This window comes from Palaemon carinicauda, chromosome 28 (assembly GCF_036898095.1).
Source record: "Palaemon carinicauda isolate YSFRI2023 chromosome 28, ASM3689809v2, whole genome shotgun sequence".
NCBI classification, from domain to species: Eukaryota; Metazoa; Arthropoda; class Malacostraca; order Decapoda; family Palaemonidae; genus Palaemon; species Palaemon carinicauda.
Genome location: NC_090752.1, coordinates 6,311,206 through 6,330,753, shown reverse-complemented (window position 1 = coordinate 6,330,753; position 19,548 = coordinate 6,311,206). Strand labels below are relative to the sequence as shown.

At 42.2% G+C, this 19,548-nt stretch overlaps 1 protein-coding gene across 1 annotated transcript in view; it reads left to right on the top strand.

Annotated features, from left to right (window-relative positions):
• The window catches only part of LOC137621442 (ethanolamine-phosphate phospho-lyase-like), an 80,896-nt gene that overhangs the window by 54,926 nt on the left and 6,422 nt on the right, over window positions 1-19,548 (top strand). The window contains exons 9-11 of the mRNA XM_068351746.1: window positions 301-420; window positions 17,331-17,575; window positions 19,281-19,439. Coding sequence (XP_068207847.1) covers window positions 301-420; window positions 17,331-17,575; window positions 19,281-19,439 — 524 coding nt within the window. The remainder of the gene's footprint in view (window positions 1-300; window positions 421-17,330; window positions 17,576-19,280; window positions 19,440-19,548) is intronic.

The following is a 19,548-nucleotide window of genomic DNA, read 5'->3' as shown; positions in this document are numbered from 1 at the left end:
GATTAGAAAGCACAATAACTAACTATTATGGGTACCGTGGTTTTGGAGACCTGCCCATGCATGTGTACAATTATTTACTGCCTTTTGTTTTCCCTCTTTAAATTCTAGTAAGACTGAAGTGTTTTGACTGATATGGTACACAAAGTGGCTGCTTGTTAAAAAGTAATGGGTTTGTATGAAAAAATTATTTTGCTTTTAGAAAATTACCGGTATTTGTTATCTGGAAATAGAGGTACAGTATTGTACTGTAGTTAAGTTAACTACGCTCCCTTCTGTATTAAAAACTTATGACATTTTCAGCACTACGATGTTGTACCAGATATTGTGACCTTAGGCAAACCTCTCGGGAATGGCCACCCAATGGCTGCAGTGGTAACAACAAGAGAAATAGCAGACGCACTCGGTGAATATTATTCTACGGTAAGTAATGTACTTGATGTAGTTTTAGATAAGTCCGAAAGATGTGCTGAGTGTTTGTATGACTTTGGATATAAAGAAAAGTTTTCTATAAACAAGTTTCATATCATTATACAAACTTCTCTGTTTTGTATAAAAGTCTGCTTGTTTACGGAGGGGAATACAATCATTACCAAGTAATAATATTGATCATTATCGTTAAAATTCAAAAGACTTGCCATAAGGTACCACTATGAAATTGCTGTTCTTTTAATGCTAGCCTTTTGATAGTTGAAATATTTATTGAATTTTTGGCTCTCTTTCATGCTATTACGAGTCTTACTGATTATAGTGAATACAGGCTTTACAGGCTTTTTCACCTGACCAGTCTTTTTTGTAATATGTTTCTTATTATGATGTATTTTTTAATGCTAATTTTGCATCATCATCATCATCACCCCCTCCTACACCTGTTGACGCAAAGGGCCTAGATTAGATTTTGGTAGTTATCTCTATCTTGAGCTCCTACTTCACATTTCATAGTCCTTGGTCATTTAGGGCTTGGTTTTCCAACTCTTCTTGTGCCTTGTGGAGCCCAGTTAAAATTTTAGTGTAATAATCTACCTTGGGGAGTGCAAAGAGCATGCCCAAACCATCTCTATCTACCCCTTAGTGTGATCTCATCCACATGTGGAACTCGGCAATCTCTCTTATAGTTTCATTCCTAATCCTATCCTGGCATTCAACTCTCAATATTCTTCTGATATCTTTATTCTCAAATCTACAGAATGTGTTGGATATTATTTCATTGTCATACCACGACTCAAGTCCATACAATAACACCGATCTCACTAAACTAATATTTAGCCCGATTTCTATATGTAATTCCAGGCAATTTGTTTTCCAAATTTTACTTAGCCTAGCCATTGTCTTATTTGCTTTTTTGAATCCTTCATTAAACTCCAAGTTTAAAGACAATGTATTATAGATCATAGTTCCTAAATACTTGAATGATTCTACCTCATTAGTCTTTCCTCCTTCCAATGATATTTAATCTTCCATTGCATATTCTATTATCATTATCTGTCTTTCTTCTTTTAATCTTGATCCCAACTTCATGTGACATTTCATGCATTCTGATAAGTATGCATTGTGAATCCTGTGCTGTTCTGCTAATAAGGACAATGGCAGCCGCATACTCTAGGTCAGATAATTTCCCATTACCAATCCAGTCTAGTCTTTCTCAACCATTTCCAACTGTTTCATGCTTTACAAAATTCACGAGGAGGATAAACAGCATAGGTGACAACACATTCAGTTTGCACTTGTTTTGCTCATAGACAGACTTAATCAAATTTACGCAATTAAGAGGAACTCCATGATAACACAGGACTCTCCACAAAGTTGGCCAGTGCACACTATCATAGTGTTTTGCATAGTTCACAAAAGCCATCAAAAGTGGATTTCTATATTCTACACATTGTTGTACAATATGTCTTAAAATGAAAATGTGGCCATTGCAACTTCTATCTTTTCAAAATCCAGCTTGTTCATCTCTCAGCTTTTCATCAATATTTCTCTCTTGTCTCTTTAGAATAAGCATACAGTACTATGTATTTTCATGACAACTGACATAAGTGTGATGCCTCTGTAATTATTGCAATCAGTCAGATCTCTCATTTTCTTTTTTTTTTTTTTGCCATTTTCACCAATGTTCCTGAGTTTTTAATGATAACTTTAACTTCAAACACAATGAATTCAATCATGGGCACATCAAGGTCTTCCTCAGCTTCAGGTATCAATCAAATTATTCCTTTCATATTGTGTTAACTTAATTCAGGAGCCAAATAAATATCGATAATAACGAATCAACTATTTATTCCTGAATGGATTTATTTATAATACGAAGTGTTACCTTTACGGCTGACAAATAACGACTCTCCATATAAGAAAAGGCGGGAGGCGAAAACCATTACAGTAGACATGTAAACAAAGTAACAGTAGTAATTATTATATGTAAACAACTGGTCGTTTGACCATACAACTGTTGAACGACAATCATAACAATATGTAGATAGAACTCTAGTATACTTCAACTTCCTTTTTTTCAATATTAATCTTACCCGATGATCATGTAGCTGTCAACTCCGTTGCCCGACAGAAATCTACGGTCGGGATACGCCAGCGATCGCTTATACAGGTGGGGGTGTACTCACCAGCGCCATCTGTGGTCAGGTACTCCAGTACTTCTTGTCAACAAGACCTCAATTTTTCCTCTGTCGTGCCACCGGCAAGACCTACATGGATACGCTGTTGATTTTGGAGTCTTTTGTTCACGATTTGGTGAAGTATTTGCTCTGAAATTTAGCCTTCGCTGTACAGGAAGCTTTAGCCTTAGCTTAGCAAGCTTTTGGTATTAATTTGATTCATTGGTTAACGATCTTTGCTTTACTTTGGAATTCCCTCTTTGACTACTTCTAGAATTCAAGATGTCTGACACTTCCCAAGTTCCTAAATATAGGCGATGTAGTGTTAGTGCTTGTAATAGGCGTCTTCCGAAGGCCTCTGTTGATCCTTACACCGTATGTTCCAATTGTAGGGGAAAATCCTGTCAATTGGAAGATCGATGTGGGGAATGTGCTGGGCTTTCGGAATTCGATTTTAATGAATTCCTCAGATATACTCGTAGGTTAGAGAAGGAGAGAGATAGGAGGAGTTCTTCTCGCTCTTTGGTTATTTCCTCTCCCCATGCCCCTCAACCTTTTCCTTCCCCTGTGGTGGTGACCCCCGAACCTGCTACGAGTGCTCAGCCTGCAATGGCTGATATGTTGCGTGCCATTCAGGCTCTCGGTGATAAGGTGGAGTCGTTGGTTAGTGACCGCAATCAGCTCTTGGCGGATGTCAGAGAGCTGAAAGCGAAGAGTGCAGTGGGAAGTGTTAGTGCTAGTGCTGTGCATAGTGTCAGTGTCAGTGTTGCGCATGAGGATACATCTGTGCGTGCCAGTCGTCCTCCCAGTCCGGGACCTCTTGCAAGCTCCCAAGCCCAGGGGAGAAGCAATGTCGAAGGACCAAAGGGTTCGGCGGGCCTTGATCGGCGCACAGATGTATCCTCAGTGGTTGCGGACGTATCTGCTAAGGATCGTCCCTTCCACTCCCAGACGAATGAGCCCTTACATTCCTCGTCTGTGGAAGAGGTTTCCAGGAGGAAACGGTGGACTAAGGTCTCACGACCGCTTAAGCGTAAAGTCCCTTCAGAGCTAGTCCAACGGCCCAGGTGTAGCCACTGGGTCAGTTCGGACTCGCCGCAGTCATCGGATGACTGCACACCTCCCAAGAGAGGTAGAGTGGTTCCTCAACAGGCCTCTGCTCCAACCACAGTAGACCCTAAGTGGTCCATGCTGCAGACTATGCAGTCTCAGCTTGCGGCTTTTATGCAGGATTATCAGGCAGAGAAGGTTAACATCCCTCCTCCTGTGAGAGCTCCTCCACAGTGGCTCAGTCCTCAGCCCATGCAGCATGCTCTGCAGACCTTACAGCATGAGCCGCATTCCATGCAGCATGAGCCTCATACCATGCAGCATGAGCCTCATCCCATGCAGCATGAGCCTCATACCATGCAGCATGAGCCTCATCCCATGCAGCATGAGCCGCATGCCATGCAGCATGAGCCGCATACCATGCAGCATGAGCCGCAGGCCATGCAGCATGAGCCGCATGCCTCACAGCATGCTCTGCATACCACACCGCATGCTCCTCAGCCCACCGCAGACCCTCCCTCACACCGGCCCTCTGCTTTTGTTGTTGCCAGCTCACAGTCTGTCCAGCAGAGGCATGATGATGGATCCGCAGGTACGCATGCACCCGTTCTGCAGGATTCAGCCGTTCAGCTTGCTGCTCTGCCTTTGCCTCTTACAACTCAACTGTCGGGTGAGGAGGCTTCTGAGGATGAAGCTGCTCATCTTGATGATCCTCATTCTGATGTTGAAGGACACAAGTCTTCGCCACCCTCCTTAGACTTCCGCAAAGTCCTTGCTTTGTTCAGAGAGTTGTACCCTGAACACTTTGTGTCTGCAACCCCTCGTTCTCCTCCCTCCGAGTTTGCTCTGGGCATGCAGCCTACTGCGCCTGCCTTCACCAAGCTTGTTCTTGCCAGATCTTCAAGGAGAGCTTTGAGGGTTATGGGGGATTGGTTGCAGTCCAAGAAGCAACTGGGAAGGACCTCTTTTGTGTTTCCTCCTCCCAAGCTGGCTTCTAAGTCGGGCGTCTGGTATGCCACGGGAGAGGAACCTGGCTTGGGGGTTCCTGCCTCTGCCCAGGCCGACTTCTCAAGTCTGGTTGACTCTCCCCGCAGGTTGGCTATGAGACGTTCGAAGATCTGCTGGTCCCCTACAGATCTTGATCACTTGTTAAGGGGAGTCTTTCGTGCCTTCGAGATATTCAACTTCCTCGATTGGTGCCTGGGAGCCTTAAGCAGGAAGACTGCCCCTTCTGACAAGGACTCAGCCATGCTGATCATGTCCAGCATGGACAAGGCAATACGGGATGGGTCTGGCGAGCTTGCGGCTTCTTATGTATCAGGGGTCCTCAAGAAAAGGGAACATCTGTGCTCCTTCTTATCTGCTGGTATCACCCCTTGCCAGAGGTCAGAGTTACTTTTTGCTCCTCTGTCCAAGTGTCTGTTTCCGGAGGAATTAATTAAGGGGATGACTGCCTCTCTTCTCCAGAAGGATACGCATGACCTCATGGCTTCTTCTGCACGTAAGGCTAAGACCTTACCTTACCGCCCTCTAGCAGTTGATACTCCTGCTTCCAGGTTCATCCCACCCTTTCGTGGCAGAACCTCCAGCAGAGGAGGTACCCGTGCAGACAGTAACCGTGGCAAGCCCAAGAAGGGTTCCAAGTCCACAAGAGGCAAGTTTTGACTTTCCTCCTCTCCAGACAGCTGTAGGAGCCAGACTCAAGACCTTCTGGCAAGCTTGGGAGAGCAGAGGTGCAGACGCTCAGTCTGTGAAGTGGCTGAGGGAGGGATACAGAATTCCGTTCTGCCGCAATCCCCCTCTAGCTACATCTCCCATCAACCTCTCTCCCAACTACAAGGAGAAGGACAAGAGGCTAGCGTTGCAACAAGAGGTGTCGCTCTTGCTACACAAGGAGGCAGTGGTCATAGTCCGGGACCATCAATCCCCGGGCTTTTACAACCGTCTCTTCCTGGTAGCCAAGAAGACAGGAGGTTGGAGGCCGGTGCTGGACGTCAGTGCGCTCAATGCTTATGTCACCAAGCAGACGTTCACTATGGAGACGACGAAGTCGGTCCTAGCAGCGGTCAGGCAGGAGGACTGGATGGTCTCGTTAGACCTGAAAGACGCATACTTTCACGTCCCCATCCATCCAGACTCCCAACCTTTCCTAAGATTCGTCTATGGAAAGGTTGTGTACCAGTTCCAAGCCCTGTGTTTTGGCCTAAGCACGGCACCTCTTGTGTTTACGCGACTGATGAGGAATATTGCGAAATTCCTTCACTTGGCAGACATCAGAGCCTCCCTCTATTTAGACGACTGGCTTTTAAGAGCTCCCACAAGTCGTCGCTGTCTGGAGAATCTCAGATGGACTATGGATCTGACCAAGGAACTGGGCCTCCTGGTCAATTTAGAGAAGTCCCAGCTCGTCCCATCCCAGACCATTGTTTACCTGGGTATGGAGATTCAGAGTCGAGCTTTTCGGGCTTTTCCGTCGGCCCCAAGAATCAACCAAGCCCTAGAGTGCATCCTGAGCATGCTGAGAAGGAGCCGATGCTCAGTAAGGCAGTGGATGAGTCTAACAGGGACACTTTCATCGCTGGCCCTGTTCATCGAGTTAGGGAGACTCCACCTCCGCCCCCTTCAGTATCATCTGGCTGCTCACTGGATCAAGGACATGACGCTAGAGACGGTCTCAATTCCTGTTTCCGAAGAGATGAGGTCTACTCTAACGTGGTGGAAGAACAGCATTCTTCTCAAGGAAGGTCTTTCGTTAGCTGTTCAGACCCCCGACCACCATCTCTTCTCGGACGCATCAGACTCGGGCTGGGGTGCGACATTGGACGGACAGGAATGCTCGGGAACATGGAATCAGGAACAAAGAACACTCCACATCAATTGCAAGGAGTTGTTGGCGGTTCATCTGGCCTTAATGAACTTCAAGTCCCTCCAGCTAAACAAGGTGGTGGAGGTGAACTCCGACAACACCACAGCCTTGGCTTACATCTCCAAGCAAGGGGGGACTCATTCGAGGAAGTTGTTCGAGATCGCAAGGGACCTCCTCATTTGGTCAAAAGATCGAAGGCTCACGCTGGTAACGAGGTTCATTCAGGGCGATATGAATGTCATGGCAGATCGCCTCAGCCGGAAGGGTCAGGTCATCCCCACAGAGTGGACCCTTCACAAGAATGTTTGCAGCAGACTTTGGTCCCTGTGGGGTCAGCCAACCATAGATCTGTTCGCTACCTCGATGACCAAGAGGCTCCCATTGTATTGTTCGCCGATTCCAGACCCAGCAGCAGTTCACGTGGATGCTTTTCTGCTGGATTGGTCCCATCTCGACCTGTATGCATTCCCGCCGTTCAAGATTGTCAACAGGGTACTTCAGAAATTCGCCTCTCACAAAGGGACACGGCTGACGTTGGTTGCTCCCCTCTGGCCCGCGAGAGAATGGTTCACAGAGGTACTGCAATGGCTGGTCGACGTTCCCAGGACTCTTCCTCTAAGAGTGGACCTTCTACGTCAACCTCACGTAAAGAAGGTACACCCAAGCCTCCACGCTCTTCGTCTGACTGCCTTCAGACTATCGAAAGACTCTCAAGAGCTAGAGGTTTTTCGAAGGAGGCAGCCAGAGCGATTGCTAGAGCTAGGAGGACATCCACTCTCAGAGTCTATCAATCTAAATGGGAAGTCTTCAGAAACTGGTGCAAGGCCAATGCAGTTTCCTCAACCAATACCACTGTAACCCAGATTGCTGACTTCCTGTTACATCTAAGGAACGTTAGATCCCTATCAGCTCCTACGATCAAGGGTTATAGAAGTGTGTTGGCAGCGGTTTTCCGCCACAGAGGCTTGGATCTTTCCTCCAACAAAGATCTGCAGGACATCCTTAGGTCTTTTGAGACCTCTAAGGAACGTCGGTTGTCCACTCCAGGCTGGAATCTAGACGTGGTCCTAAGGTTCCTGATGTCATCTAGATTTGAACCGCTCCAATCAGCCTCTTTCAAGGACCTCACATTAAAAACTCTTTTCCTAGTATGCCTAGCAACAGCTAAGAGAGTAAGTGAGATCCACGCCTTCAGCAGGAACATAGGTTTCACATCGGAAACGGCTACATGTTCCTTGCAGCTCGGTTTTTTGGCTAAAAACGAGCTTCCTTCACGTCCTTGGCCTAAATCGTTCGAGATCCCTAGCCTATCTAACTTGGTGGGTAACGAGCTGGAGAGAGTACTTTGCCCAGTTAGAGCTCTTAGGTACTATCTGAAAAGGTCAAAACCTTTACGAGGACAATCAGAAGCCTTATGGTGTGCTGTTAAGAAGCCTTCGCTACCAATGTCTAAGAACGCAGTTTCTTACTACATCAGGCTTCTGATTAGAGAAGCTCATTCTCATATGAAGGAAGAAGACCTTGCTTTACTGAAGGTAAGGACACATGAAGTGAGAGCTGTGGCTACTTCAGTGGCCTTCAAACAGAACCGTTCTCTGCAGAGTGTTATGGATGCAACCTATTGGAGAAGCAAGTCAGTGTTCGCATCATTCTATCTCAAAGATGTCCAGTCTCTTTACGAGAACTGCTACACCCTGGGACCATTCGTAGCAGCGAGTGCAGTAGTAGGTGAGGGCTCAGCCACTACATTCCCATAATCCCATAACCTTTTTTAACCTTTCTCTTGATTGCTTTTATTGTTGTTTTTGGGTTGTACGGTCGGCTAAGAAGCCTTCCGCATCCTGGTTGATTTGGCGGGTGGTCAATTCTTTCTTGAGAAGCGCCTAGGTTAGAGGTTATGATGAGGTCCTTTAGTATGGGTTGCAGCCCTTTATACTTTAGCCACCTAAGAGTCGTTCAGCATCCTAAGAGGACCGCTACGCTCAGTAAGGAAGACGTACTTATTAAAGGCAGAGTAATGGTTCAAGTCGACTTCCTTACCAGGTACTTATTTATTTTTTATTGTTATTTTGAATAACTAATAAAAATGAAATACGGGATACTTAGCTTCTTTGTTAACATGTATACTGGTCTCCACCCACCACCCTGGGTGTGAATCAGCTACATGATCATCGGGTAAGATTAATATTGAAAAATGTTATTTTTATTACTAAAATAAATTTTTGAATATACTTACTCGATGATCATGATTTAAATGACCCGCCCTTCCTCCCCATAGAGAACCAGTGGACCGAGGAGAAAATTGAGGTCTTGTTGACAAGAAGTACTGGAGTACCTGACCACAGATGGCGCTGGTGAGTACACCCCCACCTGTATAAGCGATCGCTGGCGTATCCCGACCGTAGATTTCTGTTGGGCAACGGAGTTGACAGCTACATGATCATCGGGTAAGTATATTCAAAAATTTATTTTAGTAATAAAGATAACATTTTTTTTTTTTTTTTTATTGGATCAGAAAATATTTACCTTTAGAGCTCCATCATAAATAATGAAAATAAATGTACATTACAACTTAAGACTTATCTCTATCAAATGTTACAATACAAAGTTTATACTATTCCTTTTACAAAAATATATTTAATTACATTGCAAATCTGACAGTTTTTTGTCTTAATCTTTCACTTCGTCTCGGTTCCCTTATTTCTCCCTCGGTACTTTCAAACTTCATCTGTGGATCTTCATCAACATCTCCTCGGTATTCTCGAAGTAATCTACGGTTTCTCCATAGCAACTTTCCATTTGATAACTGGACATGATAGCTTCTATTCCGTAAACCAGCTTTGACTATTTTTCCCCTCTTATCCCATTTCTTGGATACTGGGTCTTGGATTCGAACTTCCACCCCAGGCAAGAATTCTTTCAGCTTTTTGGCGGATGCGTTGTACCACGTTGCAGTCTTCATTTCTCTTTCTTTTCTTTTCCTTTCTGCTTCTTCAATTTCTTCCGCACTTTCTTGCTGAAAAGCACTGTGATGAATGGGAACAGCAGATCTGAGAGGGTGTCCAAACACTATTTGGTTCGGCGACCGTCCATCTGCTCTTGGAGTGTTTCTTAGTTCTAACATTGCTTCTTGAAATGTTTCGTCCACCGTTGTTTTATTTAACTTTTTTAGTAAGGTCTTGACCTTCATAACAAAGGCTTCTGCATGTCCATTACTGCTTGGGAAATGGGGTGAGCTTGGGCCCCACTCGATGCCCTTCCTCTCCAGAAACTTCTGAAATTCTGCGGCTCGGAATTGCGGTCCACCATCTGTTCGGATCCGTTGGGGGTTTCCCATTATTGCCATCATTTTTATCATTGCCCCCACAATAGATCCTGCTGATGGATCATCTTTCCATTCATGGACCATCGGATATCCACTCAGGCGATCAGCATAAATCAAGAAATGTCTGCCATTACAGTAAAATAGGTCTGCAGATACACATTCGAACGGTCGAGATGGTAATGGGTCTGATTGTAGTGGTTCCTTTCCCAGGCTGGGTAGATAGCATTGGCATGTCTCACATTTCTCTACTAGCTGATTCATGTCATTTGTGATACCAGGCCAGTACACACACATACGGGCACGCTGCTTCGTTCTTGTAATTCCTTGATGAGCAGTATGCAGTAGATTAAGAACTTCTCGTCTCTGTCCTTTTGGAATTACAATGCGCTGCCCATATATCACAAGGTCTTCGTCAATAGCTAATTGGTGCCGTATGGCTTTATACTGTTTCACACATGCAGATACATCTTCATGTCCTACATTGTCATTCCTGACAGCAGTTACTAATTCCATGTATTCTGGATCTCCTCTTGCGGCTTCACGTAACTTTTCAATGATGAGGTCAGTGCATCCTTTCCCATCCATTGAATTCTCACTTCCTATTGATGCGATCCGAATAGCCATCAATGTACGTCCATGGAGATAGTCTTCACCTTCATCTGGATCCTCCACGGGTGCTCGGCTAAGGCAATCTGCGATAGCATGCTCCTTACCTTTTCTCCATTCGACAGTGAATTGATATTGACTTTGGAGTTCTGCCTTCAAATTCTGCAATTTAACATTTTCAACCTGGGTCAAAGAGTATTTGTTGAATATTGACAAGAGCGGACGATGGTCAGTAATCACCGTAAACTGTGGTACATACATACATATACCAAAGGCACTTCCCCCAATTTTGGGGGGTAGCCGACAACAACAAGAAACAAAACAAAAAGGGGACCTCTACTCTCTACGTTCCTCCAGCCTAACCAGGGACTCAGCCGAGTTCAGCTGGTACTGCTAGGGTGCCACAGCCCAACCTCCCACATTTCCACCACAGATGAAGCTTCATACTGCTGAGTCCCCTACTGCTGCTACCTCCGCGGTCATCTAAGGCACCGGAGGAAGCAGCAGGGCCTACCGGAACTGCGTCACAATCGCTCGCCATTCATTCCTATTTCTAGCACGCTCTCTTGCCTCTCTCACATCTATCCTCCTATCACCCAGAGCTTTCTTCACACCATCCATCCACCCAAACCTTGGCCTTCCTCTTGTACTTCTCCCATCAACTCTTGCATTCATCACCTTCTTTAGCAGACAGCTATTTTCCATTCTCTCAACATGGCCAAACCACCTCAACACATTCATATCCACTCTAGCCGCTAACTCATTTCTTACACCCGTTCTCACCCTCACCACTTCGTTCCTAACCCTATCTACTCGAGATACACCAGCCATACTCCTCAGACACTTCATCTCAAACACATTCAATTTCTGTCTCTCCATCACTTTCATTCCCCACAACTCCGATCCATACATCACAGTTGGTACAATCACTTTCTCATATAGAACTCTCTTTACATTCATGCCCAATCCTCTATTTTTTACTACTCCCTTAACTGCCCCCAACACTTTGCAACCTTCATTCACTCTCTGACGTACATCTGCTTCCACTCCACCATTTGCTGCAACAACAGACCCCAAGTACTTAAACTGATCCACCTCCTCAAGTAACTCTCCATTCAACATGACATTCAACCTTGCACCACCTTCCCTTCTCGTACATCTCATAACCTTACTCTTACCCACATTAACTCTCAACTTCCTTCTCTCACACACCCTTCCAAATTCTGTCACTAGTCGGTCAAGCTTCTCTTCTGTGTCTGCTACCAGTACAGTATCATCCGCAAACAACAACTGATTTACCTCCCATTCATGATCATTCTCGCCTACCAGTTTTAATCCTCGTCCAAGCACTCTAGCATTCACCTCTCTCACCACTCCATCAACATACAAGTTAAACAACCACGGCGACATCACACATCCCTGTCTCAGCCCCACTCTCACCGGAAACCAATCGCTCACCTCATTTCCTATTCTAACACATGCTTTACTACCTGTGTAGAAACTTTTCACTGCTTGCAACAACCTTCCACCAACTCCATATAACCTCATCACATTCCACATTGCTTCCCTATCAACTCTATCATATGCTTTCTCCAGATCCATAAACGCAACATACACCTCCTTACCTTTTGCTAAATATTTCTCGCATATCTGCCTAACTGTAAAAATCTGATTCATACAACCCCTACCTCTTCTAAAACCACCCTGTACTTCCAAGATTGCATTCTCTGTTTTATCCTTAATCCTATTAATCAGTATTCTACCATACACTTTTCCAACTACACTCAACAAACTAATACCTCTTGAATTACAACACTCATGCACATCTCCCTTACCCTTATATAGTGGTACAATACATGCACAGACCCAATCTACTGGTACCATTGACAACACAAAACACACATTAAACAATCTCACCAACCATTCAAGTACAGTCACACCCCCTTCCTTCAACATCTCAGCTTTCACACCATCCATACCCGATGCTTTTCCTACTCTCGTTTCATCTAGTGCTCTCCTCACTTCCTCTATTGTAATCTCTCTCTCATTCTCATCTCCCATCACTGGCACCTCAACACCTGGAACCGCAATTTTATCTGCCTCCCTATCATCCTCAACATTCAGCAAACTTTCAAAATATTCCGCCCACCTTTTCCTTACCTCCTCTCCTTTTAACAACCTTCCATTTCCATCTTTCACTGTCTCTTCAATTCTTGCGCCGGCCTTCCTTACTCTCTTCACTTCTTTCCAAAACTTCTTCTTATTCTCTTCATATGACTGACCCAGTCCCTGACCCCACCTCAGGTCAGCTGCCCTCTTTGCCTCACGTACCTTGCGCTTTACTTCCACCTTTTTCTCTCTATATTTTTCATACTTCTCTATACTATTACTCTGCAGCCATTCTTCAAAAGCCCTCTTTTTCTCTTCCACTTTTACCTTCACTCCTTCATTCCACCATTCACTGCCCTTCCTCATGCTGCCTCCAACAACCTTCTTGCCACATACATCACTTGCAATCCCAACAAAATTTTCTTTTGCTAACTTCCACTCCTCCTCTAAATTACCAGTTTCTCTTACTCTCACCTCGTCATATGCCATTTTCAACCTTTCCTGATATTTACTTTTTACCCCCGGTTTTATTAGCTCTTCAACCCTCACTAGCTCCCTTTTACATCCACCTACTCTATTCCCCCACTCTTTTGCTACAACCAATTTTCCTTCCACCAAAAAATGATCAGACATACCGTTAGCCATACCCCTAAACACGTGCACGTCTTTCAATCTTCCAAACATTCTTTTTGTTATCAACACATAATCCATTAATGCCCTTTCTACTACTCTTCCATTTGCCACTCTTACCCATGTATACTTATTTTTATCTTTCTTTTTAAAAAAGCTAGCACTTATTACCATCTCTTGTTCAACACACATATCTACCAGTCTCTCACCACTCTCATTTTCACCTGGTACGCCATATTTCCCAATGACACCTTCTACCTCTCCAGCACCCACTCTAGCATTTAAGTCACCCATAACAACCACATAATTCCTTCTACCCAGTCCTTCTACACACCTAGTTAATTCACTCCAGAACTCATTCCGCTCTTCTTCACTTTTCTCACTACCTGGCCCATACGCACTGACAAACGCCCAACATTCCCTACTAACTGTGGTAGTCCAGACAAATATAACCTACTTTTCTTCAATGCATATCTGATAGATAGAGCCTCTAGTTCTATCATGGAGTACCTGGTTTCAACATCTGTCAGGAACCTGCTTCCACAACTGATGAGTTTCCATCCATCTTCATGTCGTTGAAGCACGATGAAGCCAAATCCATTTAGTCTGCTTGCATCAGTCTCCACACGAGTTTCCCGAAGTGGATCAAATTGTGCAAGAACTGGTGTTTTTACGAGAAGTTGCAACATAGTAAACATGGGATCACTTGCCGCAATAAGAGTAGTTTCCTTGTGCTTTTCAATAGGAGTCTTTATTCCCTCCTCAGTGTCGCCTATCAAATTGGACCTTTCGATGGTTATTTGAAGTAGTCTTGATAATCTTGATGTATTATCCTTGTTGTCATAGGGAACTCCAAGAGCCTCCAGGTAATTCTTGATTTCATCACGATCTAAATCACCAATATTTTCTTTAGTGAGGGCAAGGGCTTCCTCACGAAGTTCTGCAACTATAGGCATTGTAGTGGTAGGGTTATTCTTTCACCTTGTAGATATCTTCCTTTATACTCACTGCGCCATGTGTTAACTTAATTCAGGAGCCAAATAAATATCGATAATAACGAATCAACTATTTATTCCTGAATGGATTTATTTATAATACGAAGTGTTACCTTCATGGCTGACAAATAACGACTCTCCATATAAGAAAAGGCGGGAGGCGAAAACCATTACAGTAGACATGTAAACAAAGTAACAGTAGTAATTATTATATGTAAACAACTGGTCGTTTGACCATACAACTGTTGAACGACAATCATAACAATATGTAGATAGAACTCTAGTATACTTCACATATATCCTATTTGTGACCTCACTAAAGTGTTCCATCCAATGTTGCCTTTCTTCATCTTCTATTATAACAGATCCTTCTCTCTTTTTTATGGATATATGGTTCTTCTTCTTTGCCCCCAAAGCAATTTCATTAAAAATTCCATGAGCACTTATTACACCATATCCACCTCTTGAATTCATAGCTTCGTCAACCTCATCTACTTACCTGTCTAAATATTCTCTCCAGTCATTCCTGGCTTTTTTTTTTTTATTTTACCTCACTATCAATACTGGAATACTTATCATGCTCTACCTTCTGATTTTCATTACTTCCTCGAAAACTATCAACAATCAATTTATATCTTTGTTTCCATTTTATAATATCCCAAGTGTTATTTGATATCCATGGCTTTCAACTTGTAACTGCATGTCCCAAAACTTTACTACCAATTGACTGATTTATGTCCTTAATATTACACCATTCTTCATTAATTGTCTACTCTTAGTTTCTTAAGATCCCTCTTTAAGACTGCAAATCGATTTCTACATTCAATGGCAAATGTTTCTCTGTGTTCAGCTTCTAGAAGCTTAGTTGTGTCAAACCTAGGTATTCTATCTACATTTCTGTTAGGTGCTTTCAGTTTTAACTTCAGTGTGGACACTAGGAGCTGGTGATCACTACCAATATCTGCCCCTCTATAGCTTTTTATATTTCTCAGTCCTCCTCCTTTCTTTATTAATGGCTAAGTGATCTACCATATATTACCGTGTAAGGGACAACCCCATTGAAAGGGCAAACCTTAAAATTTCTTTTAAAAAAAAAGGGTTTTTATATCATGTAATGGGCGAACAGCAATTTCGGGGTCAGCCTACTGTTACTAGTTTTATTATAAAATGTTACAGTATAATCTTTATTGTTGTTACTGTTATATATTTGTTTTTGGTTTATAAAATAAGCTGCATTTATGTTTAAGAAAGTATAAAACTAAAATAATTTGTGAGTTTGAACACAATGCTTACATTATTCACTCAATATTTACATATTATTCCTAGCCTTCTTCCTCCCATTCTCACTCAATATTTTGCAACTACGAGAAATAGTTTTATTTTTGATAAACTTACTTTTATATACAACTATATAATTGTAATCAGCATATATGATTCTAAGTCAATCCTTCCAAACTGTTATATAAAATTATCTTTTGATAACTAGCAGTAGTTATTTTGCAAATTTTCCACTACTTACGTGATTGCTACAGCCCTTAAATGGCAAACAAATCACCTTTGGAAGGGTAACAGATCAGATTTGACTTGGAAAAACTATACTCAGCTTCGAGCTTTTGCTCAGAGAGTTTTTGCCTCGTATTATCGGGGGATATTGAGGAAGGAGAGGACTAATTGGTAAGGGACCTCTGGTGGTGGTTCTAACACGCCCCAGTTACTATACCGACACTCTATTAGAGTGAGCGAGCTGGGTTTATTCCTGGCATTTCATGCAACCTTTTTCTCTGGTATATTTTGCAGTATTTATACCTTAGAAATGGTGCTGAAGGAGCTTTTCACAAAGTGACACAGGTCTCTTGCCCAGAAATAGATTTTTCCTTCATCAAAATCCCTTTTATATACAACAGCTGCTGGTTACCTTCTAACTATCGTGAATTTTAAGTTTATTAAAAAAGATTTTTTTTTTCATTTGTTTAAACTTGTTTGCATCATTGTTATCCTGTATACCATAGTAAGATACAAGGAACCTGTAAATTTTGAGGTTCCGGGCAACCACCACTACTGCCATCTCTTGGCCAATAATGTAAGCATTCTTAGTCGTCTGAAACAGGTTTTTAGTGACACTGTTAATTCAGTCCTTCCTAACTACCATCGAAGTAGAAAAATTGATTACCGGTACATATGTAGAAAATTCTAAGTTTTGGACAATTAGGCTAGCCTACCAACAGGTTCACACAACAGAGCCTGAATACAGTACTATAAATAAATAAAGATAATATTACCGGTAAATATTCCTATTTTACACAAACATAAAATTATAAACAGTGATTAATATTAATATATTATATGTTTTTAAGTTAATCCTTACAAATTACTAACCTATTAATGAACCATATGTAATTAGAATACCCTAACAACAACACAACAGAGGTCGAGAAAATAAATATTTTCACAATTTCACAAGTAGCTATTGTATTTGCTGAACCCTGACTTTTTTCATCCATAGCTGCTCTTAAAATTTTGCCCTTTACACGTTAATATATGGTATTTGATTTTCATAATTGCCACATGAAGTTCATGTATATTTGTGAATGTCCTTGTGCTGGAAATGAGTACCCCTCTGTTGAACAAAAACTTATAAAATGTGCTCCATTTTTATTTGCAACTTTTCCAAGATCCTCAACACCCATCACATTATCTATACCTTGATTATTCCTTCCAACTTTAGCATTTAAGGTCACCAATCACAATTTTTACATCTCACTTTCTGTGTTCTCATCTATTACACTCTGCAGTTTTGTATAGGCCTGTATTTTTTTGAAAGCTGTCTACAAAAACTACTTGTTGTGTAACTGACTGGTAATTTGGTAAAGATATAGCTATTGAAAAGTTCTTAACTAGTTTTAAAGATCAGATAACAAGGGTAATATCAAGAGAATATGAATTGTGTCAATTTATTTTGAAATAAGAAATGAGAAGCCAAGGTTTGGAAGATGTCTAGTTAAATACTTCTATAGGTCAATAATATAGAAATTGCATTTACTCAGTCTCATTTGAAATTATGGTGAAAGGTCTCTTTAATATCAACAAATTTCCTACAAAAGGTTATTGCTTGAAGAATTAAATTTGATATGTTTTGTTTCTTTCAGTTTGGAGGGAATCCTGTCGCCTGTGTGATTGGTCTTGCTGTATTAGACATTATTCAAAATGAAAAATTAATTATAAGTGCAACGTCAGTTGGGAAAAGCCTGTTTGAAAATCTTCAAGTTCTTAAAGAGAAGCATGCTGCCGTAGGAAATGTACGAGGGCTAGGTTTGTGCTTGGGGATTGATATTGTAGAAGACAGGAGTAGTCGAAAACCCGCTACAGAGCTTGCTCAAAAGATTACGTATAGGTAAATATTTGAGCGTTGTATTCTGTAAGGAATTGGTCGTATAAATTAATTCTTCCGTGGTTCTTGCATGTCATATAAAATGTTATTCCCAAGTGTGTCTGGAATTATGATATGTCCATGATAACAAAAACACCTTTGTTCTTACACGAATGCAAATCCTCATCCTTTAACCCTTTTACCCCCAAAGGACGTACTGGTACGTTTCTCAAAACTCATTCCTTTACCCCCATGGACGTACCGGTACGTCCTTGCAAAAGAATGCTATTTAAATTTTTTTTGCATATTTTTGATAATTTTTTGAGAAAATTCAGGCATTTTCCAAGAGAATGAGACCAACCTGACCTCTCTATGACAAAAATTAAGGCTGTTATAGCAATTTAAAGAAAAAATATACTGCAAAATGTGCTGGAAAAAAAATAACCCCTGGGGGTTAAGGGTTGGAAATTTCCAAATACCCTGGGGGTAAAAGGGTTAATGCGAGTATGTTTTCAGCGTAGCTGAAACTCGTCTATAATGAGGTGTCAGTAGTCATTGGCAGGTGGCAAATCCACCCCTCCCCTCCCCCCCAGACAATACACTGAGTAGCCACTTTTTCAGTAGTTTGAGAGTAAAAATGTATTTCCTGCATCTTGAACTGGCCTTTTTTTTTTTTTTTTTCAAATGTTGAAAGTTTGTTGCTTGTGAGGGTATTCCTTCATGAGTGAGGAGTGTCTGCTGCCTCTGAGTTAAAGGGGAGGGGCGCTGGCCTCCTTCTCGTGAGCATCTTCTCATGTCCAGAAAACCACTAGGGACATATCTCCTGGCAGCGCTGTCTCTTCCTAGAGTTCCTCGGATATCTTTCCTTGTTTGAGTGCCGTCGCCATCTTCCTGGAATAGATACCACACTAGAAGGAGAACTTCAAGTCCCTGTTCCCCTTCTGCCTCACCTATGTCTCTTCAAACACTGCTGGTCGAGATGGAAGGGTTCTACCCTTCTTTTCTCCATTATAGATGAAGAAGTCCTAAAAAACCAATCCATAGGATTAGCATATATGTGACTCCTACCATTTCTCCCCATGAGAGAGACAGTGACTCCCTTCACTGAAGATGAAGAATAAGACAAGAAAACACAGAGGGCATTTAAGGGCACTCCTTCGTTTCATCACACGCTGCCGGTTTCCCCTTTTTGGATGATGAATTCCAAAAGGAGTGTACCCTCACCTGTATGCATACGTGCCGACAATTCCTCTCTTGTTAGCACACACACACATACACACACTTCTACAGGAGCACGCCCTCCTACGTGTTCTTTCATGTTCCTATAACATAGCTACAGGAGGAAGTATAGAAGATCATCTCACCCAGTGTGCGCCTTCATCTCTTTGTGCACTCTACTGTGCATGCACCCTAGAGCACACCCACAAATTCTGTCTGTCGGGTGGAAGAGACCTACCCACCACCAAATACAATCTCGTTTAAGTGGCTGTTTCCAGCTTTGCTGAAATAAATTTTATGAAAAGACTCTGGTTTGTGTAGTTAGGAAAATTATAAATTACTTTAACATTAGTAAATATTAATTAGGTATTTCAAATATTGATTATAGCCGCTTTGTCTTCTGCTGTCCTTTTATTGCTACTGGTCATCTGAAAGTTTTTTAAGGGGTATTGTACCACGAGAACAATGCATGTTCAATTTTTAATGTTTTTTTTACTTTTTTATTTTGCAGACTAAAAGAACAGCATCATATTTTGGTACAGACCCAGGGACCTGGTCGTAATGTGATTACCATAACACCGCCCATGTGTTTCACGCAGCTGAATGCTCGCGTTCTCTACAATGCATTAGATTCTGTTCTTACTGAACTATCTGAAAATGAGGCAGTGAGGTATGTATTTTTTAGTAAAGTATACCTATCTCATCTTTATTTCTTTACAAAATGTCTTTACTTTTATGGTATGTTATTTACCCCAGTCCTGGTATGACAAGGGTTGTAA